General features: G+C 29.8%; 2 protein-coding genes across 4 annotated transcripts in view; both read left to right on the forward strand.

Annotated features, from left to right (window-relative positions):
- Positions 1-8,780, forward strand: part of LOC129988223 (H/ACA ribonucleoprotein complex subunit 4-like) — a 29,203-nt gene extending 20,423 nt beyond the window's left edge. The window contains exons 12-13 of the mRNA XM_056096391.1: positions 7,293-7,409; positions 8,577-8,780. Coding sequence (XP_055952366.1) covers positions 7,293-7,409; positions 8,577-8,642 — 183 coding nt within the window. The 3' untranslated portion in view covers positions 8,643-8,780. The remainder of the gene's footprint in view (positions 1-7,292; positions 7,410-8,576) is intronic.
- Positions 8,781-13,775: 4,995 nt separating this feature from the next.
- The window catches only part of LOC129987867 (uncharacterized), a 32,397-nt gene continuing 27,557 nt past the window's right edge, over positions 13,776-18,615 (forward strand). For 2 of the 3 annotated variants that reach the window (XM_056095839.1, XM_056095841.1), the window contains exon 1: positions 13,776-13,960. The gene's annotated coding sequence lies outside the window, so the exon portion shown is untranslated. Of the gene's footprint in view, positions 13,961-14,010; positions 14,195-18,615 lie in introns of those variants that run through there. The other variant, XM_056095840.1, reaches the window with a different exon arrangement.

Here is an 18,615-nt window from a genome sequence, read left to right on the forward strand (position 1 = left end):
ATCTTTTAGTTTATGTATTGAATATTGGCCTTTCTACAATGCCAAGCAAAAGATATGCTATTTTAAAGTTGGAAAACGAATAGTATGAAGTCGTTCGTTTGCTTAATGTGCCTCGGCAAACAGTGTCTGATGCAATCTATCCTTTCAAAGAGCCTGGCAATGGTGGTCAAAGTCCAGGAAATGAATAAAAACATATGGTTAACTTTTTCAGTAGCCGTAAGGTAATCAAAAAGCGAGTTTAATGAAATTCGAAGATTTCCATGAGAAAGATCGTTGGTGAACTGGAAATAAAGGACCGATCAGTGCACCGAATGGCAAAATCAGAGCTTGGACTGAAGCCTTACAAGTTCTAGAAAGTTCAACTTCTTTTGAAGAAAACAATAGCCTTACAAGTTCCAGAAAGTTCACCTTCTTATTGAAGAAAACAAACTCGTGCGGTTCCAAAGACGCCGAAAACTTTGAAATGGACCGCATGTCAGCGCTGAGAGATTCCTTTTCACTAATAAGAAGCTCTTTACCGTCCAAAAGCTCGTAACTCCTTGGAACTATAGGTTCTGGTCTGTAGACGCACCAAGCACTTCAGCAATTGTTGAACATCGCAAAAATCCAAAGTCGTTCAGGGTCTGGGGCGGAATTTGCGAAAGCTGCAAAACCTCTCTGGCTTTTGTGGGTGAGGGAGCTAAATTAATTCAAAAGGTTTATCAGTGGGATATTCTTTTATATTTCTGTGGTCCAAAACGCACTTCGGCAATGTAAAATGGGAGTTTCAACAAGATTGCAACAGTTCACAAGGCTAAAAAGGCAGAAGTGTGGTGGAAGGAACATTTTCTGGATGTGATATCATCTGGAGAATGGGCACAATACTCACCGAATCTCAATCCCATGATTGAAGTGTATGGTCCGTTTTGGAATCTAGGGCTTTCAATAAATGACATAACAATTTGGACTCTCTAAAGCAATGACTTCTGCGGGAATAGGATAGATTCAAGGAAGAAGACTTGTGGCCCAATGCTGAAACTTTCAATAAGCGTTTGCGCCTCTGCATCACTGCAAAAGCCGGCCACTTTGAAGCCAATTTATTTATCAGTAAATGTTTAATCTTATTATTATTTGTTATATTTTGTTAATTTATTTATTTTTAATCAAGTTATATTAAAATTAGTTTTTCCGGGTTTTTCTGCCGCTCCCTGTATTGCTAGGACCTTCAATTCATAGCCGGAATACTTTTCCTCTTGAACCGATGTTTTGCGACTCGTAAAATGTGCAGGATGAAGCTTTCCGTCATCCGATTCCTGCAATAAAATTCAGGGGTGTTTGTGCTCCGGGGAAACCCCGGAATTCCGGGGATTTTGAACTTCGATCCCCGGAAATTCCGGGGATCGTCGTTCAAAAGGAAGTAGGAATAATAATGAATTATTTATTTTGATCTGGGTAATTTTGTTTGCTTTTAAAGTAGAAAACGCAAGGTCAGTGTGTGTGGTGAAAACTTTTCCTTTCTTTCTCCAAAGGCAGTGATAATGCGTGAAAAGGGGGAAAAAACTTCTTTTTTGTTCTTTCCTTATTGCGAGTTATGACTCATTCCCCCGGTTCTCGGACATTCTCTTCTGGATTCTTTTCGGCAAGTAGGCGCGGCAGAAAAAAAAGGGGGAGATTTCGTTCGACCAGATGTGCGATAACGTGACTCTGGGTTCAAAGGTCTTATCTCTACTGGCGTGGCGCCAATAAGTAGAGAAGGGGGATTTTTCGCCGTATTAGCTATTTGTCATTGATCGCTTCGGAACTTTTTTTTCTTCGCTGTGTAAAATTTTCGTTTCATTTATTGATGCACGTGTAAATTTTTCGTTTCGCTTATTGAAATATTTTTTTATTTATGTACGCAAGAGAATTTCATTTAGAAATTTCAGCATATGAAACAGAAATTACCCCTTAAAAATTCATATCTAATTAGTTTTACAGCATTAGATCCAGAGCTAAGAGGTAAAACCAGTACAATATTAGCTTTTGAAAAATTATCATCTTTTATGTCCCATATTTTTAGTGATAATGAAAAGTCAAAAGTAGAAGCTGAAATAAGGTTATACCAGAGTGATATTGATATCAAAAAAGAAATGCTCTACACATCTGATGAAAGTGGAAATCAAGTCAAGTGTACAATTGATAAATATTGGTCTAAAGTTTTTAATTTAAAAGATGATTTCACAAATGATTATAAGTATCCTACATTGGCTAAATTGGTCAAAGCCTGCCTTAGCTGCTTCCATGGCCCATTCGTGGAAAGTGCATTCAACTTAATGGATACACTTGTCACTGACTATAGAACCTCTCTTAAGATTGATTCCCTAGATGCAGTGCAGACTATTAAATATGATTTAATGGCTTCTAAAGAAACCTCATGTGAAAAATATGGCTAAAAAAATCCAATGACTGATCCAATTCACAAAGATCTCTTACTGAATATGAACAGAAGTTGGAAAACATATCAAGGGGACTTAAAAACATGTATTTCAGATGAGTCACCTATAAAAGTCTCTGAAAAACCTTCTACATTAGCAGAAAAGCAAACTGCTTCTACCTCTGCATGTGCAGTTCTCGAGGAAATTTCTTCAACTGTAAATGAGGAAAATAAAAGTCAACCTTCCTGCAATTATGAAGTTCACCACAAAAGAAAGACAAGCCCACAAACATCAGAAAATAAAAAAAAGCAGCAGAAATTAGATAATTTTTTTTAAAAGAATTAATTCAGGTAATTTAAAAGATTTGCATAAAATGTAGTAGTTTATATGTTTGAAAATTTATGGTTATTAATTTTGCAAAAAAAGTAATTCATTGAACTTTTATAATTAGGTCATTCAATACTTCATAATTGTAATTTTTCATTTCTCCCCCCCCCCCTTCTCGAAACTCCAAAATGCCGGTAGTAAGTCCGTAAAAGTTTCCGGGGATTTTTTGGGGTCCCACAAACACCCCTGAAAATTGCACCATATCCAAATTTGGATACATCAGTGTGCAATTCCATTTTTGCTCCCTGTTTAAAAATAATAAATGACTCGTTTAGTAGAAAGAATGTCTTTGTGGGTTTTAAAGGCTTGTTATTGTTTCTTACCAAATTTAAAGTCACTATTATTACGCAGCAAGTCATTTAAGGGTTTTGCTATACTAGCAGGAATATTCTGAAATAACCTGTAAGCCCCAAGAAACTTTGAACTAGTTTGATATTTTTAGGTTCTGGAAATTGTTCTACAGCCGTAGTTTTTTCTGGTGAGGGGATTATAGTTCCATTGTGAATGACATGGTCTAAAAATTTAAGTTTTAAGAAACTGACATTTTTTTGAAATTAATGTCTTAACTCATACTCTGAAGCAATCTTTAGCACCTTTGCTAAATGTTGTATGCCTTCAAATTTACTGTTTGATTGAATGATTATGTCATCCATGTATATCACTACTATAACTTCATTAATTAAATCACGGAATACAATGTAAACAACTCTTTGAAATACACTTGGACTATTAGCTAAGCCAAACGGGACTTTTAAAAATTCGTATTGTCCTGCACTTGTGACAAAGGCTGTGTACTTCCTACTGTCTGGATGGATTTCTACATTGAAAAACCCATTTCTTAGGTCTATGGTTGAAAAAAAAAAAAAAAAAAAAACAGTAATTCTTTGCAATTTATCTAATACATCATCAACAATTGGCAATGGAAAGTGGTCTCTTATCATTATCTTATAACGAAATTCCAAACACACCCATGTGGATCCGTCTTTTTTCTTACAAAGAACTTATTGGGGATGAATATTCAGAGTTACTAGTTTGTATCACTTTTTCCTCTAGCCACGCTTTAATCTGTTTATAAATTAATTTTTTTTCATAAAATCCTAGTCTCCTTGTCTTTGAATAAATTGGGTCGTGTTTCAATAAATTTATTCTCATATTCAAGTTAGTGGTTTTTATTTTATTCCAGAAATAGCTATTTACAGGGCCGCCGCGTAGGGGTGGCAAAATTGTTCACCGCACAAGGGCGCCTGGGCCACAGGGGCGCCAAAATTTATAGTACTTATAGTTTTTTTTATTTATTTAATGTTACTTAAATAAAAGTTGTTAATTATGCGCCAGCAATTTTGCATGTTTTGTATTTTCTAAGCAATAAAATGAGATTTAATTTTTATTTTATATTTTAATTTAATTTTACTTTTATCTTCGTTCCTGCGGGTTGTTTTCGTTTGTGTAAAATAAAATTTGATTGCCGATAAGAACAATAAAAACACGTTCCGTGTAGAGTTAGTGTTACCACACGGAACGTGTTAAAAATATCAGAATTTGTAACCTGTAACAACAGATATTGGGAATGTTTTGTATGGGAATATATTTATTCTTTATGTCCTGTGAAACTGTTGCGGCTGAACGTCGTTGTTTAGTTTGCTTTTTTTTTTCGTAATGATGGTGGCGGCACCACCGTGTAAGTGAGCCAGTGAATTAACAGGGAATACCCTTATCTTTGCGATGTTTTACCAAAGAGGATATGCCACCTATTTATATTTTAAATGAAAACAATCTTACCGATACATTTCTAAATATTGAAATAGCTTTACGGATTTCTTAAACTCTTCCAGCTTCGGTGGCTACTGGAGAACAAAGTTTTTCAAAACTTAAAATTATATAAAAAAAAAAAAAAAAAAACTACATGCGATCTACTATGGAGCAGGAGAGCTTACCGGACTTGTCAATTATATCCATAGAGAGCGAAATTTTGGATAAATTAAATATAAAGGAATTGATACGAGCGTTTGTAGCTGCTAAAGCTAGGAGAATCCATATTTAAATATATTTTCTAATTCTTATATTTTACTTAAAAAATGTTTTATCCTTGACTTGTTTTTAAAATTTATGAAATAATAAAAAACAATAAGATAATTTAAGTAATAATAAAAAATAATTTATAATTTTAAAGCTTTTCAGTTCGAAAGTCAAATTTTGAATAATATAAAAGAGTATTTCACATATAGTTTGGGATTCTGTTGCACTTTTATAAAGTGTATGTACTTTATAAAAGTGCAACAGAATCCCATAAAGGGGCGCCAAATTTCAATTTGAACAAGGGCGCTTAATACCCACGCGGCAGTCCTGGCTATTTACAAGTTCCTTAATTTTATTCTTAATGCGCAAGCATCTGTGATATGCGGAGTAATCAACATTACTCCTATTCACATTAGAACAATGGTCATACAATAAAAAATTATTTTCACTCAGCAAAAAAGAATCTTTACAAATACTCTTAACACAATGTTTCTCAGTTATATTTTGCTCTGAAAATAAATCAGAAAGAAAACGTTTTCTATTTTTTCTTCCGACGATTTAAAAAAAAAAAATTGTTTTGATCCATTTTTTATTTTCCTGCGTATTGGGAATAATTTTATCTGAAGAGGATTCATCATGTTGGTTTAATTTTGTTTTTTCATTCACTTCGAGCAGATGGTCATAATTCTTTTGCTGTTATGATGCAATCGGTTGATAAAAGTTGATCAGTTACTGCAAACGGTTTTTTTTTTTTTTTTTGTTTGTTTGTTTGTTCAAGCGCGGTTTCGTAATAATGAATTTCTGCATTAACAACTGTTTAGTTAACAACTAAATCATTCAGGTTGTTTAGGTACGTTTACCAGCGATCTTTTTATACAATTAATTCTAGCACCACTGTCGATCAACGTTTTAATTGGTATTTCATTAATAACAAGATTAGCGAATTCCAAATCTTGAAATAGCTCGCCTTCCGAAAATTTTTCTTTAGAAGCATAATATCGGTGGTACTCTTTGGCGAGCTTTAATGGCTGTAATATTTAAATCTGACTGACAAATAGCAATATGGGCGGCAGTATCTTTATCTAGAGATTCGAATACTCAAAATTAGATCTTATTCTTGTTTGAAATTGGACATGTGTTTCATCAGACTTTCGTTTTGTCCTTTGGAAATTTTGCGAACACTTGTGTGGAGAAAGTTGGAATTCACGAAAATCAGAGATTTTTATTTGTCATAATCCTGTAACTCTTCTTCGTTACAGTGCATTATTGGCTTTTTCTTTAAGAATTGCAATCAATATTACGGATTTCAAATTTTCCGGCACATTTTTTTGTTTTAAATGCTTGTTCGAGCGATTTGAAAAATAATGCGAATCTGACTCAGACCTTCAATTACTAATGTTAGCATTTCGCGTGTTTTTTAGTTTCGTTTCGGCTTGAATTCTACTAAGTTTAATCTTCTCTAACTCAATCAAATTACTTTCGCGAAGTCTTTCTTCCTCAATTTTCTTTCCTCTATTACAGTATTTGATAAATCTTTCACTTACTCGGAATCATTTTTATGAGTGTCCCAGTTTCCTATTAGCGCTTTAAGTTTTGATATAGTGACAGATTACGGCACCTCAACGTTTAATTCCTGGGTCTAATTAAAAAGATCTTCTTTCTTTGCTTTGTTTAAACTAGCCATGCTTAGAATTGAAAAGTTCCTACCTTTGTATTATCCGCTTGACCCCAACACGGTCCTTCTAAACTGTTAATCCAATTTTTGAAGATGGTTTTCTTCAAGCTGCTGCACCCATTGCCGTTTGTGCCAAGTAAATCTTCGGCTTTTTTTAAAGCCCACAAAAATAAATTTTACATTTTTCTCATTTCACCGTTTAGTTTCGGTTTCGATCCAGGCCGAATCTCCAAGTTGGGGGAGCGAATGTGTCCATCCTTTGAAAGAACTCACTATCAAACGTGTCTAGGGTTAAATATAGGTTCTGTTGTACATATTTACAGTTTTGGGTACATATTACAGTATGGGCACCTCATTGTACTACCACGGTTTACAGCCATTCAACCCTATTAATAACAGTCCAGCACCCATTCTCTAATCTCATTCCATATTCTCTAGAGTAGCCTTCTCCCTGACGCCGCCTGCGCCATCTCGTGGAGACTGTCGCAACTGCTTCTACATAAATGTCAATAAAATGTTTTTTAAAATGACTTTTTATCAATTTTTCAATAATATTTCTTTAAAAAAATATCTGCCAATACAAAAAAAAGATTATGGCATCAATTTGTTAATACGAATGTTGCTTAATTTTGATTGCTCTAAAATGCCTAGAAACACATATTCTATCATTCAAATATGATTGACTTGTACTTTGCCTTGAATTATTTTATTATCTTTTAGGATATACATATTCAAATTCTTTTAGAGTCCGAATGATATTATTAAAAATTCAACATTTATGCATAAAATGTTTTTAAATAATTGATTTCAACCGTTTTTAGGGAGGTGCTGAAAGTGCAGATTCTAGCAGTGATGCAGATGCTCCTAAAAAGAAAAAGCACAAGAAACATAAGGAAAAACGCTCTTCTGATGGTGAAGCAGATGTAATAGATGTTGAGGTTGGAAATATTTTTTGATAAAATCTTTTAGTTTGCACTGCACATAGTAATATCAAGAATTGTTATATTACCTTTGATTATGCAGATAATAAATACTTTGACTGTGTTCATAAAAGCTCTTTTGAAATCCTAAAATTTACAATTAATGTTATCATTTGTTTTGGTTATCTTGTGATTCAGAAAACTGCAATCAATCTGTTAGGTAGTCATTACATGCTATAGCTGAGGTCTTTTTTTTTTTTTTTTTTTTTTTTTTTTTGTCCCGAAGCTCCAGGATTTTCTCTTAAATTGGAAATGTGAATGTAATATTGACAAATACAACATAATATGAATTTGGTATAATTTTATCTGTATTATTATATTTTGCTGCTTGAATTTAGAAGCTATAAATATTATGTATGAATTTGTGAATTATTTTTAATGCATACAATCAACTTATCAAATGAAAGGATAATTCAATTTTATGAATCAATCAATAAAAAATTGTCACACACAATTTTTTTTCCCTCAATGGCAGTTTACTCTTCCTATAGTTTAAAAATATTTGATCATTATTTGTGAGAGAAATTCGAATTAATTTATCAAACATGATACATTCCTGTAAATTGCATCATTTTCAAAATGAAATTTTATTCTTTCGATGCATTAATTTTTTTATGTAATGATTTTACAATGTTTCTATGATAACTCGAATGCTTTTTGTATAATTTTTTTTTTATTTAATCATACTTATTTTATTTCTTGGTGTTATGTTATGGTGTATAATTCATTATTTTATGGAAGTTCCAAAGTTGTGAATGATTAAATTCATAATAGTTTACTTTTCAAAATTGTGCTAAATTGACATTTTAAAGCCCAATAAAACTGAAAAGCTGCCATGCATATGAACTTGATGTTATGTAAAATTTGTTAAGAGTTAAAATCATTAAATAGATTTTTTACAAAGCTTTTGAAAATGGGCAAATTCTAGTTCCAAATTGTAATTTTTAATATTTACTAACTTAAAACTGAAGAAAAACCGTGGGATTTTCTATTATTCATTAAAAGGAAAGTTTTCAAAATTGATAGTAAGTGCAATAGTTTTTTTTTTTCATACTCATTTATATTTAAAAGAAAAAAACATATTAGTTTTACACTTAAATGCTTATTTGTTTCTTACTTTCCTAGGTATCTCTACCGAAAAAGAAAAAGAAGAAAAAAAATAAAGAACGAGACCAAGAGGCTGATGAATAGTCATATGATTTAATAGGGACTGCATCACTTTATTTTAATATTTTGTTTTTCATGTCATAAAGATCATTACTTGTTAAAAATACTCCCATGTTTCTTTGTACAACAATGTTTCTTTTAATAAAAAAGAATGAAAAATCAGCCAAATAATGTTAAATCTCCCAAACATTTAATAACATAAAACAGAAAGAAATCTTTCAACAAATATACACCAGTTTTGCAATGAAATTAGAAAATAAATTAATTTTTGATATGAGAATTTTCTGTTTTGTAAATACTTAAAATTATGAAATAATAACTTTAAACACAGGACTTTTTTCTATATGTCTTCGATATTTTTATTACATTTAATTTAAAAACCAAATTTATAATTTTGATTGGATTTCATATCTCAACAATATTTACTTGATTTCAATAAGCATAGAATTAGCGTTACAGCAAAGACACAAATTTTAGTTTGAGTTTAAACAATTAAACTTGTGTGTTGAGGGTTTTTTTTTTTTTTTTTTTTTTTTTTTTTTTTTTTTTTTAGCTTTACATGATTGCTTTTAATAAACTGAACTTTAATGCAAAAATTAATAAACATATAAGTAGTGTTATGAATAAAAAATATGTATGGGATGTTTATTTTTAATATGAGTTTGAAAGTATACTCTTATGTTAAAACATTATGATGATTTATATTCTCTTAGTTTCACCATCAAATATTTGTATTTAGCTTCAACATTTTTTTTTTTTTTTTTTTTTTTAATCTATGAGCCACTGATCTAATAAGCACTCTTAACATTTTAATATAATGGCTTCAGATATTGCCTCTGGTCCAAAGTTAAGATTCTAATTTTGTTAGGTTCATTTTCAGGACTGATATTGAAGGAATGAAAAAGGCAATTGCCATACATTGTACTTCTGAAATTTAGTTCTAAGGTCGTAAGCATTTTTGAATTGAACTGCGATTTTGTTTTCTATGAAATTATTGAAATTACATTCCCCCCCCCCCCCCCCTCTCTTCTGTATATTGTTGAGAAACATCTTAACAGTAAACTCATGATTAAACATCCTCTGCATTAACTGCCCTAAGTTAACAAACAATTATCGGATAAAATGAGAAATAATTTGCTTTGCTAAGGTCTTTCAAATAGGCACTGCTAAAATCCTTAATGCAATGCACACAGCAAAAATTGAAACAAGAAAAGCATTTTTTTTTTTTACTCGTTACTATTATTTATCTCAGATCAGGAAAATTATTTGTAATAATTAATTCTATATTATTGTTTCATTTAATTATGAACATATGTATTTTACTATTCAGTGTGTCCAGGCATAATATGCCCTCACCGACGTCATTAGTGATTTATTAAGTATAGATGAAGCTTAGTGCGTGTCATTTTTTATTATTTTTACTATCTTAATTGTACTACATGAAGATTTAATGCAAAACCAACAATGCCAATGAAATCAAATTTCAGAAATTTGACCTCGAAAAGTGAAATGAACAGCAACACTGGTGGCTTTATAAAGCTATTGAAATGCATATGCAATATAAGCTTTGTTTAGTATGTAACAGTCATATCTGAACACTTCCCTAATCCATCATTTTCTTTTTTAGAAAGAATGCATGCTTTGATTCAGATGAACTGTAGTATAGGGAAAGAAATGGATTGTTTTGTATCAACTTCATGGCAGCGATTATTTTACGAAGATTTTAGATTTATTGTAATCTGCGATTGATTGCCAAAAGTGTCAGAGTTAAAATTTGACACTTTTACCATTACCTTTTGACTTACCATTGACATGCTGCTAAGTCAAAAGTTCACAAATGGTATGTGATTAATATTGAGGTACCCAGAAAAAAATATCACTATCACAAATTATATTCTAAAAGAAATCGTAATTAAACCACCATGGATGGCGTTCAGTGTTGGGAAAAAAGTCGTAAAAGTATACGATAGAAAAAATAAACAATTTATCTTGATGTCCATGAATAATTGTCAGTGCATTTGAAATTTTTTTAAAAAAACCAAACTTTCCTGCTTATTAAACGGTATTCGAATACTTGAAATTATTATAATAAAATGCCAAGATACTACAAGAAAAGTATAGTTTTGCCTACATTTTTTTGAGTAAATATTTTATGTGGAAAAATTGCTAAAATGGTAGGATAAATTCTACTATCATTTTTGTGCGTGTACTTTGGAAAAACTATAATTCTGCAGAAAGATTTTTTTTTTCTCTCTTCAAAACATTAAGTATAACAGATATTGCAGAATATTTTAGCAGATCATTGTCATTAATATTTTAATATTAAAAGATTGTTTCAAGTGTATAATACCTGTACTTCTTTGTAATCTTAAGGTAAATTAAACAAATAAAAGACTAATTTCTTTTTAAACAAAGTTTTAGCCGATATATTAGAGGCGGATTTCAAATTTAGTTCTGTAAAAAATAAAATTTATTTTTTGAATTGTTTTAAATTTTAGGTGCATTTTTATTACCGCTAGATATTGAACTATTTCTCTGATAATATTATGGGGGTTCTGAGGGTCGAACAATATCGAGAATATAGCACAATACAATTAAAAAGCTGAGAATACGATGGAAATATCGGATGGAGTTACAATGGAAAACTTGACAGTGTATATAAATATCTATTGATGTGATTAGCATTATCTCCATTGCTATCAATCGCCGTAATCTTCCATTATAATAATGTATCATTGTTCTGGACAATAATTTGAATGTCTCCGTTAGCTAATAAAATTCTGCTTTTCCATTAATTTCAGTCAGAAAACTTTGATGTATATTTTATTAATTGTTAATAAAACACAAATAGCTAGATGTGTGAAATTTGGAATTTCGGCTTAGTGCTAAAACTGTGGATTTGCATCGAATTTCAGATCAAACCCATTAGAGAAAGACGTGCATATGAGAAAACGATAAAAAAATTTTTGATGAATGAATTTTGGCAGCCTTTTATCTTATTTTGCATTATAATTATAGATGAATATCCAGTTTTGTACAAAAGCCAAAAATATGTAGTATATTATACTATCAGCATACCTGTTATACAGGGCCCGATCTAGCCTAAATGGGGACAGGGACAAAAACTTCTTTGGGGCCCCCTATGCTTTACTACTTTAGTAATGAAAAACCAAACCTTATGGAAGTATTTAAATTTTTCACTTCATTATAGATATATAACAAGAAAATTGACTAGAACCTGAAATAGCCATAAAGGAAAAAGAAAAATAGTTCATTAAAGAAGGAAATGTAAAATAAACTTTCTATTCGATGCGGGGGCCCGGGGCAACTGCCTCGCATGCCCCTGCCTTAGTCAGGCCCAGCTGTTATATGGTAATACAGCCGGCAATCCTACTATCTAGATGAAGGAAATTCCATAATCTTAATACCCAAAATTTGGAGTTTTGTCTAACTTTGAATCAAATCTGTCTATAGGAGGAGGTGCAATATTTTTTTGACCATATGTTGAGATGGGCGTTTTATTTGGAAAAGATGTTATGTTTTATTTGGAATTATACAAAAAAAAAAAAAAAAAAAAAAAAACCAATCAAAAATATACTTTTTTTTTTTTTTTTTTTTTTGCCGTAGCTAATCAAATTGAAACAAAGGCTAACTCCTTTACAACGATAGCCAATTTAAAATCTCTGAGTAATGCTTTCTAGCTGCAAAGAAATTTGTTTGAAAGATTCGATGCAACAATCTAATAAAATATAAATATGTGTATTAGAAAAATAATGTCTCATTCCTAAACTTTTGTGAATAAACAGAGATGTAAAAATATTAAGCAGCTATACGAAGATCAGAAAAGTAAATGTTCCCTTTATCAGATGTTTACTTCAATAAAGATTGAATTTCTACATATAGCTATAACATATATATATATATATACACCCGAGTAACCGGTTCGTGATTATCAGGCCCAGTTTTCTGTTATCATAATTAAATGTGGAGGCAAGGCACTGAGAGCAGGTGTCTACTACGATCCTCATACGTGTCGTGTGCAAAATACAAGCTGTAAAAGGAACAAAGCAACGTTGTACTCGTTATTCATTATTTCATTAATGTGTAAAGGACCTCAGTTGTTTCCGTTGTTCCTGATTATAACTGCATAGTACATACAGTATTCATAAATTGTTCTTGAGGTAAACTTAGTGTTTTTTTAAGTGTATCATAATGAAGATTACAGAATTTAAGTTACAATGTGAACACTTTATAACCTTTAACTTACTTTTTCTCTAATAAATTTCTGAAATATACAGTACAGTATATAAAACACAAGTAGACAGCCTTCCATTTTAATTCGACATGTTACCGGCAACTGCTTCTGTGATTCACCGGGCTGCAGTTGACATACTACGTGACTTGAGGTAAATAGATAGCTTAAAACTTTAAAAAAAAAAAAAGTGAGAAAATGCGTGTTATAACAGTGCAATTTCGGTATAAAAACTTTGTCTCCTGGTATTGATGGGCAAAACACACACTCATGTACAAGACAAAAAATTTCTCAGAGCAATTCGTCCCTGAAAGCATTTACTCTGTCTGTAGAAGTAATTCTGTGTGAAAAGAATCCACTAGACTGATATTAAATACGAGTTAATAAAGATGCAGTGACATCTAAACGACTTTCTCTATCGTACCATCAAATAATAAAATATCTAAAGCTGTTATAACGCAACAATTTGAGATTTTTTTTAGACCGATACAATTTTTATGGCATGAATAAATACAGCAATCGGGGATAAAGGCTATTCAAATGGAACCTTCCTGTTGTGAAGATAAACTACTCTCTTTTTTTCAGGTAGCATATACCAATAAGTAAAAACATTCAACTTCATATACTTTCTACTCTAAAATTATGTATCATAATGTCCTAAAGCATTTCTTTTGAATTGACTTGAATTTGAAATTTCTTCAGAGTTGTTTCAAATAATAATACTTTGATTTCTACTAGTATTAAAATACAAAATTTCATATTTATTTATGCAGAGAGAAAGAAATACTTTCTTTTTAAATTATCAAGTTATTATTATTTTGCTATTTAATCAAAGAAGACAAATCGATTTGTTTAAAAATCCCCATGAAGGAATATAACAACTTAACTTTTGAGGATAAACTTTCGATTTCTCTGTTATGTACTGAATTTCGTTAATTAAATGCGTCTCAAATAAAGTTTTAACTTTTTTCAAAATATAATTTGAAAAAAAGAAAAATGGTTCACATCTGCCTGATTAAATATTTAACGCAACCAATTTATTGGGAATAATGTTCACTACGACTGTTATGATGAACTCTATATCATAAAGGTCAGTTTATCGTTTTTGAAACTTTCTGACTCGATGAGGATTAGATCATTTAAATAAATATCATTTAACTTCATTTATTGGAGTTTCAAGATGTATTAGATAGTTTCTTTTTAAATTGATCAGTTGGTTTTGGGTACTTATATTTTAGATACTTGGAACGTGCATAGTGAATTAAATTTCGCGCTATGGGGCCCGAAGCATGCCTATTAGTGATTCATATCATCACCTCATATGGTAACAAAATTCAAAGTTGTTAAAATTTAGTATAATTTATAAATTTATAGAAATCTGAATTTAATCTTAGAATTTTATATCTTTTGAAATGAATTACATACTTCATATTGCGGCCTTTATTTAGTCTAGTTTCTTCTCGCCAAATTGGGATTGATTTAATCAACTTGTGATGAAATTATTTTTGTTTTTATGACATTTATATATATATGTAAAATATATGTCTATAATAAAATTTTTTAATACCAAAGAATGCTTTTTATTTATTGTCTTAAAATTCATATTTTGAACAGATGTAAATGAACTGTTTTGAGGAGCAAATACAGTTGTTCCAAATAGTACTTTAAAACAGTACTAATTTTAGTTTCTTTTTAATTAGTTTTAGATTAAAAATTCTTTGATAATGTATATATTAGTAATTAAAGCTTCATTAATCTTCTTTAACTGTGCCTCCATTAAATTCATTTATCATAAATATTTTCAAAACAAGTTAAATTTTCTTACATTAATCACTTAAGAATTGTGTTTCTGTTAAATTAATTTATCACAAAACATTTTTGTAACAAGGTAAATTCTTTTACATTAATCTGTATTTCTATCATTTGAAATTATATTATTGGGTATTCTGCAAAAACAAAAATTCTTAAATTATTTGTAGAACTTCTATCTGAGTTATCTTAAAACAATTTTCAGGAGCTATGAAAAATTTAGAGTTATGTAATTTATTTTAGTTCTTCAATAATTGTTAGAAAAATTAACGAAATAATGTATACTCCAGCAAAGTAGTTAAAATATTTGACTCTTTATCTTTTTTTGATTTTATCATTTGTCCTTTAGAGAAAGAATGTAAATTTATCTTTTTTAGTTATATACTTGGGGTTGCCGTATGAATTTCATATAATAACGTGTTTAAAAAGGCTTTAAAAAGGTATTAAAGCTTATAAACTTTCCTAGTTTTCATTTGTATGTGATGCAGATGTAATTCTTATTACACTATGGATTTCAATCCAAAATGATATTGTAGAAATATGTATTGATGCTTTATCGAATTCTTCACTTATCAGTTACAAAGATTGTTCTGAAAGTTTTCTTGATGTGGAAGATTTCTTTAAAATTTTGGTTTAAATCTGGATTAGGGCCTGTCTACACCATGTTAAGGTTTCTAAGTTGTGATAAAAAAGCTCTTTATTTCTCTTCCCAAAATATAAATAGCTTTTTATTTCTTTGCATTTAGTTAAATTTATGCACACTATATAGCAGCAGCTATTAATTAATTTTCATATACAGTAGATTCTTAGTAATCCAGCAAATGTCAGATCTGATAATTGTTGAATTAATAGAAGTATTGCATTAATGGAGCCTCATTTAAAGAAATATGGTTTTAATTGCAAAACCTATGTTTATTGTATAAAATTTTACCTAGAAAAGTCATTCAGAAAATTATACAACACATAATAAATTTTATGATATAAAATTCAAAATGTGAGTAACAGTCTTTCGTCTATGTCATGGCTGTAGAAATTTGAATGAAGTGATGTGTTTTTCCTTTAATGCTTTTCATTTTCCCTGTTGAAAAGATTATATTTTAAAAGGTATGGGGTTGTTTTACAGTGTTGAATTTTATTGTGAGTTAACTGTATTATTTGTACTTCTTTCTTTGTATATTTACCTAAATTATTATTCATCATTTTTTTCTTGAAACTCATTTTTCACTTTCAAAAATGATTTGCCTTAATACTTCTACTTAAACCCAAAATAAACTCAATTCTTATTTAATACCGAAAGAAGAGGTCACATACTAATTGCATGTTTCATATATTTATTTAATAGCAATAATTATTTATGTAAAATTTTGTTGTAAAGAAAAGAGTTAATTTAATCTTGTGTTCTAATTTTGACCTTTTATTTAATTTTTATTTAAAGTATGATAAAAGTACATAAAAGATGTAAAGAACCTGCTGAGTTATGGAATAATTTTTAAGTGTGCTTCCATATCTTTAAAATTCTTATTGATTAATTTAACAAATTATCTGAAGCAAAATTAAGCTAAAATATATTTATTATTGTGCCTGTATTTATTTTGTGTAATTTTGCATTGTTTCATTTGTAAAACTTTAATTAAAATTTATTTTGCATTAGAAATTTTTAACTGGAATGCATCCTAATACATTTAATCAAATCAAGTTGGGTTTTAGCAATAGTTTTAACTATAATTAATATTTTAAAGAATTAAGTCAAATTTTATTCACATAAAATGAAACTTTAAATACTTTGTTATTTAAATAAGACATTTTATGTCTTTTAGGTACGTTTTAGCAATTTTGCTTAATTTTGTACATTTTTTCCATTGATATATTTTTTTATTATATTATTATGAATTTTCTTTTCATTGTTATTTATTCAATCATAAATATCTTTGTGGGATTTTGTTCATCTGTCCTGTGAATGAGGCATCATGCAAACTGCCAGGCAAGGATCAAAATGCCATATCATTATTTTCTTCCCTTTTTAAAGACAATCGTAAAACAATGAGAAGCAATCCTATCTTTTTAACATTCATAATATCCCATTCCCTTGTCATTGCTAATGTCTCTAGTAAGTGTTTGAGGGTATGATATTTAATTTATATTCTTGCTTTCTATTTGCTTACTTCTAAAATCTCTTTATTTATATAATATCTAGATATTTGAAAGTTTTAACTCAAGAAGAAATTAATAAGATATTGTTTGATGAATTTAATTTGGATTTAAATGATAAAAATTGTGAATTTGATCTTTCAAATGCATTTCAAGCTGAAAAATCCTCAATTTTATTAAAATGTAGTCAAAGAAAAGAAAATATTGAAGTTTTCCAAAATGTTAACTCGGAAAACATAATTGATTGGGATTCAAATTTAATGGAAGATCGAAATATTTCCATTCTAAGATTTCATCATCTGTAATGCTCAATCTATAGTTTACAAACTTAACATAGCTTTGCTATATTTAAAATTATATATGATTGATGAAATATGTAAACATGTATGATTGAACATGAATTTATGCATTTCTCCGTGATGCAGCTGGGATGTAAAGATAAACCTAGGCATTTTTTAAAATCTTTTTATTTACTTTCTTGTTTATGAAGTAAAGTGATCGTCGAAAAATTCAAACTCGTGATTTTGACAAATCTCCATGTTTTAGATCTTTCCGAGTTCAAAAACATTTTTGGAAACTGCCCATCTGTCTGTGACAAGATAATTCAAAAACTCTTTGAGCTAGCTGGATGAAATTTGGTATACAGGCTTAAATATAAATTTGTAGATTTCTATAAATTTTGAGAAAAATCTGCCTAGAGGAAATCTGTCCGTTCAGCTATTTGAATGTAAGTTAGCAAGATAACTACAAAGCAAAGAGAACTAGATTGATAAAATTTGGTACACAGATTTAACATCTTCAGTATAGACACGTACCAAATTTTGAGTGAAATTCAACAAAAGGTTTACCATCGGTCCTGTACTTTCAGAAACATGTAAATGCAATAACTCAAAAACTCAGCGACTTCTATATATCAAATTTGATATGGGACTTTATAACTTCTAGTGTAGTTATATGTCTAATTTTTGCTTCAATTGTTTGGGAAGGACATCTTGTTACATCTCAATCCCGAATTCGATTTTTTGATACTTTTGTCCTCATGCCAGGGATTAATCTCTAAAAATTGATAGATTCAGTAAAAATGTTAAATTCATGCCAAAGATTAATATTTAGTAACTATTTTACGCCAAGGCCACGCAAGGCATTCATTAAGATAACATCTTTATAAGAAAATATGCACAAAAGTTTGTAATGAGCATAGTCAATGTACCATGAATAACTAACTATTGGGTGAAAAGCATAATTTTTTGAAATGAAAGGGCAAAAGGCTTAACAAGGAAACATAGGTTTCTGAAAATTAAACAATGTTTTACATATCTGAAAAGAAATTAGCAATAATGAAAGATAAAAATGGTTTTACTTACTACAAAAAAATATATAGGCTTTTAAAAAGTTTATAAGTTAACTTCTTGAAAACCTTATGACATTTTTTTAACTAATTGCTTAAATTTCAGTCGATGAAGCTTTTGGAAAAAGTTATTAGATTCAGTTAGGTTAGTTCAGATTAGTTGTTATTATTCAGTATAGGCTTCTGAAACCATCAAAATGAGACATAACAACATTGGTGCTTTTATTCTACATTTAGGATGTGCCTTGAAATTTGAGCTACATTGTGGAAAATCTGACAATATTCCTTAAACAAAGAGTGGTTTGGGATGTGATGTAGTAATATATCTTGAAAATGGAAATCACAATATATTGTGACTTTTTTTTTTCTCAAGTGAAAATTTATTGCTGATTTGTATGAAATTGGAACTTTTGCTTTTGGAACTGTAATGCCCAATAGAA

The sequence above is a fragment of the Argiope bruennichi genome, chromosome 10 (genome assembly GCF_947563725.1).
Source record: "Argiope bruennichi chromosome 10, qqArgBrue1.1, whole genome shotgun sequence".
Taxonomy (NCBI): domain Eukaryota; kingdom Metazoa; phylum Arthropoda; class Arachnida; order Araneae; family Araneidae; genus Argiope; species Argiope bruennichi.